We start from the raw sequence: 12753 nt of genomic DNA, 5'->3' as shown, positions 1-12753 counted from the left end.
ATTGCTTAGAGGAGTGCGTACGCACGGTTTTATAAATCGGAATTTTTTTTGGCATAGCCCATTTTTGGCTTTTGGGCGTACGTAAACTTTTAGTAGGGATCCTACTAAAACCCTGTCCCCTGTTCCACAGTTTTATAAATGAGACCCCAGGACTGCTTTGAGTGCACTGACTGGAATATCGTCAGGGAGGCTGCAACCAACGGCGACACCATTAACTTGGAGGAGAAAACGGCATCAGTGACCAGCTACATCACCAAGAGCATTGATGACATGACTGTCTCCAAGACCATCACCACACATTAGATGTGGATGACTGCTAACGTGCGTGCTCTGAGGACTAGAGACCTAGCCTTCAGAACAGGGGACAGGGTGGCCCTAAGAACAGCAAGGGCCAAACTGTCCCATGCCATCAGAGAGGCAAAGCACACACATGCCCAGACAATCCACAGCCACTTCCAGGACAGCTGAGACACCCGGCGCATGTGGCAGGGCATACAGGAGATAACGAACTACAAGACAGCTTCACCTGACTGTGATAGTGATGCCTCACTCCCAGATGCACTGAACGATTTCTGCTAAGTTTGAGGTGCAGAACAACGTAGGAGCAAGGAAGACCAGCCCTCCCCCCAATGATTAAGTTCGCACCGCACAAGTTCGTTACCTAATGAGACTGAGCAAGAGACGAGGGCAAGAGAATAACACAATAAAGCTTTATTATTACAGTTGTGCAGGATTAAGATTTTCAAAATGAATATAAAATCTTCCGTCACTTATAACAAAAAAACAAAACAAATAAAACATACTTGAAATGACTAGGCCTCTCAGGGAGAAAGAAGAGAATATCCAACCCAGCTACAGCACAGTGTCAAGCCACACCACTCACACGTGTGAAAGGTACACATCAAACACAGCACCCAATGTAAAAAAGTCACCCTGGATAGGTACATCAATTACTTCCTTCCCCTCCAAAGACAACCCGCCCAGCACAAGTATATCAAAAGTAAATTAAACACAACAAAAGTAAATTAAATACAAAAAAATGAATATTACAAAACCAAAACAATAACAGAAATTCCTCTCAATTGGAATTAAATATACAATATAAAATCAACAAAATAAAACTAATCACTAATGAAACCCAAATAGCCCAAACTCAGAAAGAGCAAAAGACATACTGAGTAACAGTAGGAGATGGTGTCAATTAACAATAGTTAGTACATACAGATTTAATAGATTTACTATCACCAATACAAATTGTGTACATGTAGATTTAATGATGCATACTTCCATTCAGCCAGGACCAAGGGGCAAACTAATAATAATATTGAATCACATCCATCAAATAAACAAACAAAATACACAGAGAGGAGTATTAAGACAAATAACTACATTAAATAAATAAAGAAACAAAACTAAGACATCGACTAAGTGACTCGCCGTTCAACGCCTCAGCAGAGGGAAGAGTGAACATACAACAAACAGAGATGCCGACTAAAATACCGGTACACGGCGTGAAGCCTTGTTGTGCCGAGTTGGAGTCAGAACGACCCACGACAGTATTCTCAGAGGCAAAAGAGCAGCACAGTCATACCCATGGACTTAACCCTCTCATCCCTCAGAAAACAGTTGGACAACCAGATCAACCTGCCGAGCATATAACAGTAGGTTATTACAAATAAATAAATAAATCGCAGTAAACAGGGACCGAAATTATACATACCAGCGATTAGCAGTTATAAAACTCACTAAATGCAATCGTCTTCTCTAGTTGGAATTTTCTGGTTCACAAACTGGATGCCAACCCACACTGAAATTGTGCCATGCGTAAGTTTCAGTACACCAGTTCGTATCAAACAAAAAAATAACGCACATACCTGAGATAGCAGGCAGCCCACGCCAACAACAGCAGAACAATATCGTCCTAGTTAAACAAGGCACGTGAGTAGGCACGCATATAAAATTTGTCTGACAAATTACCACGCTGTTAACCCTCTGGGGTCTGACCATTTTGTGACACTGGCAGAGGTTCTGACATGCTCTTACATTTGGTCTTTTTTCAGTTAATTCAAAACATATTAATGGCTAATATCACATAACACTGTATTCATCACAAACTGGGCTACAATAATATGCACGTAAAATGTATGTACATGTTTGTATTTTTAAGTAAATTATGTTTATGCGTGGTTAGTAAAAAAAAGAAAAAGAAAAGTTGCTGAAATAAGGCCAAGAAACACATACTAAACATTTGTTCACAAACAATAAAGTTCTCTACTCTTGTAGAGTTGAGAATTTGCTACAAAAAGATGTAAAAACCATTTTACCCACTCATTCACATGAAACAATACATTGATTTAACTTTTGTAAGACAGTTTTTGCTGTGTAAAGGCAATATGCGAGGGCGGGTCAATGGTCATGAATATTGATGATTCACACTTGAGGAGGCCCAACCCCCTAATGGCTTAGTCTGGATTGTGTTGACAAAAGAATGAGTGTGGGGAGACTCAAAGAGAAAATCTTTTGCTTGTAGTTTAATAAAATAGTGTACAATAAAGTACAAAAGACTTTTATATCTGTACTTGACAAAATAAGACTTTTATTTTACCAATGGTAAAAAAAACATGAACAATACAATAGAGTCAAGAGTCAAGAAGCTTTATTGTATGGAATGATTCTTTACAATATAAAAAATAAGATATAAATTTGTAAGCCATCACACACTGTGAATCTTTGAGAATGGAGTTTAAATGTCGTCATGCCATTGCACAAAACAGTTCCTATTTAACTGAACACACATTAGTCTCAGTTGCTTTGAGAACTGAAAGAGACCTACAGCGTGTGTGAGTAGCAGGTGATGGTAAAGGTAAAGGTGATGCAGACACATTCCTAAAAAAAAAAAAAAAACATAATTAGTCTCATCGTGTATTTTCCAAAGTACTAAGCAACACATTAGTAATAATAATATATAACTAATATATACTAATATACAATATAACAGAAAAATGGGTACATGTGGACATACTCTTTTTTTGTTCCCAGTTGCGTTGCTGCGTGCCCTCGTGCGCGTATCAGACGAAGGTGAACGTGTTGCAGCCACATTCCTAAAAAAAATATCATAATTAGTATCATGTATTTGCAAAGTACAAAGCAACACACCAGTATTACTAATACTGAGAACATAAAAAAGGGTAAATGTGGCTTACACTGGATGAATGTCGCTCGCGTTGCTGCGTGCCCTCGTGCGAGTATCAGACGAAGGTGAACGTGTTGCAGCCACATTCCTAAAAAAATATCATAATTAGTATCATGTATTTGCAAAGTACAAAGCAACACAATTAATATAATGTATTTTCCACATCAGTAATACAAATATTCTGCATGCATAATAGAAAAAAATGGTTACATGTGGACGTACTCCTTATTGTTCTCGTTGCTGCGCGCCCCCGTGCGAGCATCAAACGAAGGTGAAAGTGTTGCAGCCGGTGCAGGTGAAGACAAGAGTGATGCAGCCACATTCCTACAAAAGTTTTTAATAATTAATATAATGTATTCTCCACAGTAACAAACTTATAAAGCAATAACTAAGGCAGTTAAACATAGCTGAGATAAAATAATTGGGTACAGAGAAGCGCTCTATATGTTTGTTAACGGGCCGTTACCGGACATATTTATGGCTAAACATTAACACATGACATATCTCCGGGCACATTTACAGCTCATCGACACCACATCGATACATTTACACCCGAACAGATAGTCACGTAAACAAGACTAGTTGAGGCATAAACTACGGTGGCCGGGAAGTGCAAAACAAATTAACAAAACCCAAACCAAATTAACAAAACGGAAAACACATTAACAAATCCCAAAACAAATTAACAAAACCCAAACCAAATTAACAAAACGGAAAACACATTAACAAAACCCAAACCAAATTAACAAAACCGAAAACACAACGACAAGTCAGACAATCCAGAAACAGTAGTGTATCGTTTTTTGAATGGAAACTTACCGATCATTGGACAAGACACCTGTCACTCAAGATATACAGGTATGGAATCTTATGTGTAATGTATAAAGTTCTCCGTTTAAATAAAGTTCTCCGTTCAAGAAAATAACAGAATTAATCCACAGTAATCCATTCCATTAATCCATTCCAACTTTTCCCTGTGGCAGACTGTTGAACTTCATGTATACTTTGAGTGACAGGTGTCTTGTCCAATCACAAACTATACCAACCCGGAAGCGGTAAGTATAGTTTGTGAATGGAAACTTACTGATCATTGGACAAGACGACTGTCATTAAAGATATACATGTGAATGAAAGGTGTCTCGTCCGATGATGGTAAGTTTCCATTCACAAATTATACCAACCGCTTCCGGGTTGTCTGACTTGTTAATGTGTTTTCCGTTTTGTTAATTTGGTTTGGGTTTTGTTAATGTGTTTTCGGTTTTGTTAATTTGTTTTGCACTTCCCGGCCACCGTATGAAATACATGAAATTAGAGGATAAATTAAGTCAAATGGTGTTTTGGCGCCCCTAGTGGTTAATGCATTGCAGACATTTATTATTTTGTCCTTGCGCGCTTGCCGTAGTTCAGCAGAAAATGGCTGACACTGCTGCGGTTAAGAGTGTTTCTCTTCTCTCTGTTTATGGTACTTTTATAAGGGTGATAATAGTGTGTTTAATATGACTCTTATCACTTTTTATTTTCACTTATTATCACTTTTTGATAGCTAAATGGAAAACACAGTTGCCTTTAATGAGAGCAAGTTTGTTTATTTTATGTTTTTCTTATTTCAGTGGTTTATGTCTGCAGTGTTTTCACCCAGTGTTATACATTTTGATGTATTTCTCAGGTATGTGATTTTCAAGTTTATTTTTCTTATTTTGTTAATATGGAATTGTTACATGTTTGTATGAGTTCAGCAGAAAATTGCTGACACTGCTGTGGTGAATAAAATAAAGAACAGACAACCAGAGTCTTGTGTACGTCGTCAATTTACATTTACGGCATTTAGCAGACACCCTTATCCAGAGTGACTTGCAACTGAGGGTTAAGGGCCTTGCTCAGGGGCCAAGCAGTGGCAGCTTGCTGGACCTGGGGGTTCGAACCCATGACCTTCCGATCAGTAACCCAACTCCTTAACCACTGAGCTACCACATCTCATAATTTTTTTAAATTTATAGTTCGTGATGGTTGTGTGTCACACAACGGACAACAATTGTTACACTGACAACGTTTGTTGGAATTATTGTGTACAGTCACATGTTCGCATGTGAATTTTTGTGGCCTCTTCAATTTTTTATGTGTAAACTAAAATCTGCAGAAATGGTGTAATGTGATAAAGCAGGGTTTTAGCTCATGATACGATATAATAGTTTGTCAGAACATGTCTGAAATTTTTCTTGCATCACAGTATATTTTCTATGTTTGCAGCAATCATCTCTTACACAACATCACATAATCCACAAACTCAAAAAAAAAAAAAAAAAAAAAAAAATTACGATTTACAATTAAGTGTCTTATTTAGCTCAAGGATCGCCTGATGCACAAAGGAGTATTTCAGTTTCAATTTTTTAAATCTTGGGATTCTGTACCTCCGATCTGATGGTAATAATTCGAACTCATTATGCAGAACACCATTGGGATCAGAAATTATATTATTAGCCAGTCTTAACAAATTATTATAATAAGTTGAGTCATATAGCTTCTCTAGAGGCATGCCAACAATCCTTGAGCAGATTTTTAATTGATTAAACAACTGTGTTTCATGACATTGTTTAATGAAGGTTAACTGGATGTTTTTCTCAGCAGTCACTGAGTTCAAGTTGTCTTTCATAGACAGGAAGTTCACAGTGTGTATGAATATTGCATGAACTAACGATATTACTGAGTCTCTTATCAATCTGATAATGAATAAAAACACTAAAACTCATATCCTGATCCCTGTAGCAGTGCTAAGAAAAGAGATCTTTATCGTGTTTCAAGCAAAACAAGCCCTAACCCTAAACCCACTACATAACATTAGTACCACTAAGACCAGTCAGTCACAGAGTCAGTTCACAACAAGATTTCTCTACTTCATATGCACTGTTATGACACTTAATTAAAATACACCAATAAGAGGCAAGCAAACCCATACCATGTTAAAGGTGAATACAAACACAAGGCATTGTAAATAAGAGTGATGTATTTTGCACAAAACAATTACACAGAGCACTTTTCTTGGATTGTTTCAGAAAATCTGCCAACACTCCACAAGAGTCTTCCAGACATCATGTCCCTCCTTTATATTTCCATCTTATGGGTCTGTGCCTGTGTGGGTGAGTGACCAGGTTCTACAACACCAACAAGACAGAAGTGTCCTTCTATTGAATCAAATATCACAACACTCTCTCATCTCACTCATTTTCTACCGCTTATCCGAACTACCTCGGGTCACGGGGAGCTTGTGCCTATCTCAGGCGTCATCGGGCATCAAGGCAGGATACACCCTGGACGGAGTGCCAACCCATCGCAGGGCACACACACACACTCTCATTCACTCACGTAATCACTCACTACGGACAATTTTCCAGAGATGCCAATCAACCTACCATGCATGTCTTTGGACCGGGGAGGAAACCGGAGTACCCGGAGGAAACCCCCGAGGCACGGGGAGAACATGCAAACTCCACACACACAAGGCGGAGGCAGGAATCGAACCCCCAACCCTGGAGGTGTGAGGCGAACGTGCTAACCACTAAGCCACCGTGCCCCCCAAATATCACAACAATGTTTTGTAAAATGTTACAAATCTTTTAGATTGTAATGTTTCTCCCACAGAAAGTGCAGATCCTCCGATTACTCTACATTTACGGCATTTAGCAGACACCCTTATCCAGAGTGACTTGCAACGTTTAAGGGCCTTGCTCAGGGGCCCAGCAGTGGCAGCTTGGTGGACCTGGGGTTTGAACCCAAGACCTTCCGATCAGTAGCCCAACACCTTAAACATAAAATTAGATTAGAGGTGTGCATCAAAACTGAGATCTTCTTCTTCTTCTTTCGGCACACATGTACTCAGTCTTACTACGACTGACTTTCATTCTTCTTCTCTCCAGCGCAAACCTCCACCTCTCCAGGTTTTCCTCCACCTGCTCCCTGCTCTCACTACAGATCACAATGTCATCTGCAAACATCATCGTCCAAGGAGACTCCTGTCTGACCTCCTCTGACAACTGGTCCATCACTATAGCAAACAGGAAGGGGCTCAGAGCCGATCCCTGATGCAGTCCCACCTCCACTGTGAACTCCTCTGTCTGACCTACAGCACACCTCACCACTGTCCTGCTCCTCTCATACATGTCCTGCACCACTCTGACATACTTCTCTGCTACTCCTGACTTCCTCATACAGTACCACAGCTCTTCTCTTGGCACCCTGTCATACGCTTTCTCTAAGTCTACAAACACACAGTGCAACTCCCTCTGACCATCCCTATACTTCTCCATCAACATTCTCAGAGCAAAAATTGCATCTGTTGTGCTCTTTCTGGGCATGAAGCCATACTGCTGCTCACAAATTTCCACCACCTTCCTTAACCTAGCTTCCACTACTCTTTCCCACAACTTCATTGTATGGCTCATCAACTTTATCCCCCTATAGTTGCTGCAACTCTGCACATCACAATTATTCTTAAAGATCGGCACTAACACACTCCTCCTCCATTCCTCAGGCATCCTCTCACTTTCTAAAACCCTGTTGAACAAACTAGTTAAAAATTCCACTACTGCCTCTCCTAGACACTTCCAGACCTCTACCGGGATGTCGTCAGGACCAACTGCCTTTCCACTTTTCATCCTCTTCAAAGCCTTCCTGACTTCATCCTTTCTAATCTTATCTTCTTCCTGTTCCACAGAGTTCACCCCTCCTACTCTTTTTTCCCTCTCATTTTCCTCATTCATCAGCTCCTCAAAGTATTCCTTCCATCTCCTCTGTACACTCTCCTCACTTGTGAGCAGCCTTCCATCTCTATCCTTAATAATTCTAACTTGCTGCACATCCTTCCCATCTTGATCCCTCTGTCTAGCTAACCTGTACAAGTCCTTCTCTCCTTCTCTAGTGTCTAACCTAGTGTACAACTCGTCATATGCCTTCTGCTTGGCCTTAGACACCTCCCTCTTCACAATGCGCTGTAACTCCTTGTAGTCCTGTCTATTCTCTTCAGTCCTGTCCATATCCCACTTCTTCTTGGCTAATCTCTTCCTCTGGATACTATCCTGAACTTCCTCATTCCACCACCAAGTCTCCTTATCTAAACAATCCCAATCTACTAAACAATCCCAATCTTATCTGCTTTCGGCTCCTCTCAACCAGCACTGGCCTCGGCCAAGGCCGCTGTTGGAACAACAATTCCCCCGGCAGAGCACTGCAGCGAGACGCTCTTGCGTTCCTTCCCCCACTTCTACAGACACCTGCTGATTGTTGACTCTCTTTGGGACTAATCAAGGTTGTCTCCATGGCAATTTGCTGTGTATCGCTATGACAATCTTGCGGACTGAGGCACACCAAGATTTGATGCCGGGAGCAACGACTCTCCAGGCCTACACTTACATACATACACACACACACACATACATATATAAAGATATGCACTCACCCCCCACCCCCCATCCCACGCCTTCGCCACTTTGTACCGCCAGTCTGACAAGCGGGTCTGTGACCAGCGCCGAAAGGCCGCAGGACCTGATGGCTGCTTGCCTGTGCTGGATTACCTCCACCCCCCACTCCCCTCCCCTGTTGCAAGTCATGTGTTTATGGCGTACTGTTTATGTGCTTATGTTGCTGAGGTGTTTTTTTCTTGTTCCCACACTGTACTCCCCACCGGAGGATAGTCTGGGGGTTGTTGTTTTTTTTTCTCCTCCCTTCCCTCATGTTATGCTGTATCTCTTCTCAATCCCCTGTCTTCCTGTCCTGTCCTCCCCTTGTATTGTATGTATTGTATGTATGGGCAGGTTGATGGCTAATTTCGCTGGTACCTGTGACCAGTGACAATAAAGGCTACTACTACTACTACTTATCTTCTTTCCTCCTTCCAGATGACACACCCAGCACCTTTCTCCCTGTCTCCCTGATCACTTCTGCTGTAGTTTCCCAGTCATCTGGCAGCACTACCTGAGCACCCAGAGCCTGCCTCAACTTCTGTCTAAATTCCTCACAACATTCCTTCTTTTTCAGCTTCCACCACTTAGTTTTCTTCTCTATTTTTGACCTCTTCCTCTTACAGACCATCAGAGTCATCCTACACACCACCATCCTATGCTGTCTGGCTACACTCTCTCCCACTACCACTTTACAGTCACTAATCTCTTTCAGATTGCCTCTTCTACAAAGGATGTAGTCTACCTGTGTTCTCCTACCTCCACTCTTGTAAGTCACTTTATGTTCCTAACAACATTCAACATCACCCCTTCAATCTCTAACTTCAGACTCATCACCCTGTCTGACGCTCTATTCACCTCCAGAACATTCCTCACAAACTCCTCCTTCAGGACCACACCTACCCCATTTCTCTTACTATCCACACCATAATAAAACAGCTTGAATCCTGCTCCTATACTACGAGCCTTGCTACCCTTCCACTTGGTCTCCTGTACACACAGTATATCCACCTTTCTTCTCTCCATCATATCAGCCAGCTCTCTACCTTTCCCTGTCATAGTACCAACATTCAGAGTTCCTATTCTCAGTCCTACACTCTTACCTTTCCTCTTCTGAGATCAATCTGAGATCAATCTGACCAATTAGACAGAAGGACCTTGGTAAGAGGTGACCAATGTGATCTAGTTGAGCTAAAGAGTTCATGCTTGAAGAAACTCGCAGAAGGTCCACCATCACTATGATACACCACAGATCTCCAGCTCTCGTATTTCCCTCTTTTATCTCTGTCACAGCTCACTGCAACAGAGAACAGACATTGATATAATTTAGCACAAATGTCTGAACTCGGTAGGAGCGATCCAGCCTGTAGCCGACTCCAACTCCCACCACAGGACATAAAAGAAAGAGAAAATCCTCCACAGCTATCTGTTCACCTGAACCACTTAAACTGCTGAAGTGCCAGATACCAACAAATGGTCTATATGTTGTCATTCTTCATGCATTGGAGCCACTGGAGTGGGACAAGGTCCGAATATACTGTGAAGGCCTGTCCCAGCAGATAGTGTCAGAGGGTGAGGACAGCATATTTGATGGCCAGACACTCCATCTCTATCATGCTGTACCTGCTCTCTAATATCAAGCACTTGCAGCTGATGTTCAGCATAGGGCACTCCCCACCTTCACCACTGGGGACAACATGGCCCCTAGCTCCCTGACTGTCATGTCAGTCTTTTAAAACAAAAAGGAGCGAGAAGTCAGGGAAATGTAAAAGTGGGGCACCACAGGGGGCAACATTTACCTCCACAAAAGCCTGTTGGCACTGAGGGGCTCCAGTGCTCAGTGCGGTGGCCAGCAGGCTCAGCTTCCCAATCAGGTGCAATTGTGTTGAATGCTGAACTAAAGTCTCTGAACAGCATTCATATGTAAGTGCCTTTATTGTTCAGGTGGGTGAGGACTAAATGAAGGGCCGTGGCAATAACATCATCCGTGGAGCATTTTGGACAATGTGCAAACTGTAGAAGGTTCAGTGAGTGTGAAAACTGGGTCTTGATATGCCTCATGACGAGCTACTCAAAGCACTTCATTACAATGCATGTGAGTGCGACGGGACGATAGTCATTGAAGCAGGACACTGTACAACAGTGGTTGTCTTGAGGCACGTTGGAACAACAGAGCTGCTCAGGGAAATGTTGAATATGTCAGTGTAGCAGAGTGAGAGATTAATTGCTCATCTGATCACGTGATGCGTGTACTTTATATAAAGGCAGGGTTCGTGTTACCTGGCTATGCGTCATTTTTGGCACCGCCCTCTCGTGGGACCCCATTCATGGTTTTCTCCAGGTATGTGTGTTTAACCCTCTGGGGTCGAAAGACGCGCCGGCGCGTCTTTGGCGCATTTTTCCTCTTCAACGTGAAGTTCACTTAAAATACTCCGTCATTCATAGTCATACACATACATGTAATACATCATTCGAAACTGTGAAGTGTCTACTTTTATTTGAGTGCCTTTATATTAACAACAAAATGCTGTGCTTTTGGCAAATAAAGAAAATATCCAGGGTGTGCATTCAGACATCTCTGTGAACTTGACCTTCTTCCTGAAACACGTTACAAACATGAACTGATAACTCCGCCAATACTTATCACACGAACATGATACATATGTCTAATGAAAGCTTGAAATGTCTACTTTTAAATGAGGTAATTAAAATCAAAAGCAAATATTGTCTTTTTGTGTAATCTGTATGCAAGTAAAGAGTGGTACAGTTTTTCTGGCTCGACCTCATTACCACTAATGTGATCCCACCTACCGCCGTGCGCGCCATTCATATGAAAATGACCTGAGCGGGCTATGCAAATAAGATCAACGCCCCCAAACAATGTAAGAAGCATAAAGTTTTAACAGATTCATTCACTTATCAACGCGCTGGGAAGATGACACGCTTTACAGCTGAGGAAGTTTCCTCAGATGAAGATGAAGAGCAGGACTCCGGCGACGAACGTTTGTATTTTGAAGAGCGACTTGATCCGCGAGCGAGGATATAATTTCTGAAGAGTAAGTTTTACTTACATTTGTTGAAATCTTGTGTGATGTAAAATTATATATACTGTATTGTATACAGACTATTTGCAAGCAGATATTAAGAGTGACTTTATAGAAACATCTCGTAATTGGGAACTTTTATTTACCTTAAAATGTTAGTTCTTATTTAGCTGTGTGCTGATTAATGCAATGTGAATATACAATATGTTATATAGCAATATCACTATTTAGAATATATTTTAACTAGTGTTTATTACGGTGGCCGGGAAGTGCAAAACAAATTAACAAAACCGAAAACACATTAACAAAACCCAAACCAAATTAACAAAACCCAAACCAAATTAACAAAACCCAAACCAAATTTGGTTTGGGTTTTGTTAATGTGTTTTCGGTTTTGTTAATTTGGTTTGGGTTTTGTTAATTTGGTTTGGGTTTTGTTAATTTGGTTTGGGATTTGTTAATGTGTTTTCCGTTTTGTTAATTTGGTTTGGGTTTTGTTAATTTGTTTTGCACTTCCCGGCCATCGTAATTTCAACACCATGAATATAATTAGTATCAATGTTATTTTTAACTCCGTTACATCAGCTTTTATACAAACACAAAAAATAGAAATGTACAGAGTTTGTTGGTAAATCTAACACACTGATGAATCGGTAGATTATAAGGTGGTGTCTATTAAGTAACTGAAAGTACAGTCCACCGATTTAGATAAACATAGAAAAGCATTTAAAACTCAACTTTACCTTGGAGATGGAAAAACATTTCTTTTTGATTCACTACGATTAAGTACTAAGTATATAAAGGTTATGAGTTTAGGAGGTTCTGCTGTTCACCGCCCTTAACTGATTTTAAAAAAAATTAGAAATACTAAAGTTGTGAAAACAAGTAAAAAAAATAAGCGAGCTCACTTTATACAGGTCTATGTGTAAAGAAAGACAAAATGTACAGAGTAAATAATAAATTTGTGTTTATCTTAAGTACAACAGGAGAGAAATGTCTTCATTCAGGACAAAAAGGATCTTCATTCTCTTATATGATACCATTGTTTATAGACAATGCTATAAAG

General features: G+C 40.7%; 1 protein-coding gene and 1 long non-coding RNA gene across 2 annotated transcripts in view; both read right to left on the bottom strand.

Annotated features, from left to right (window-relative positions):
* Positions 1-12530, bottom strand: part of LOC132857242 (uncharacterized) — a 38172-nt gene extending 25642 nt beyond the window's left edge. The window contains exon 1 of the mRNA XM_060887255.1: positions 12431-12530. Coding sequence (XP_060743238.1) covers positions 12431-12449 — 19 coding nt within the window. The 5' untranslated portion in view covers positions 12450-12530. The remainder of the gene's footprint in view (positions 1-12430) is intronic.
* Positions 2640-3273, bottom strand: LOC132857298 (uncharacterized). Its single transcript, XR_009649533.1, has 3 exons — positions 3204-3273; positions 3023-3101; positions 2640-2886 (listed from the first exon to the last, which is right to left on the bottom strand). It is a non-coding gene; the product is annotated as an uncharacterized LOC132857298 (long non-coding RNA).
* Positions 12531-12753: the final 223 nt, after the last annotated feature.

The sequence above is a fragment of the Tachysurus vachellii genome, chromosome 14 (assembly GCF_030014155.1).
Source record: "Tachysurus vachellii isolate PV-2020 chromosome 14, HZAU_Pvac_v1, whole genome shotgun sequence".
In the NCBI taxonomy this organism is placed as follows: domain Eukaryota; kingdom Metazoa; phylum Chordata; class Actinopteri; order Siluriformes; family Bagridae; genus Tachysurus; species Tachysurus vachellii.
Note: the sequence above shows the minus strand (reverse complement) of the source record. Positions and strands in the feature narration are given on the sequence as shown.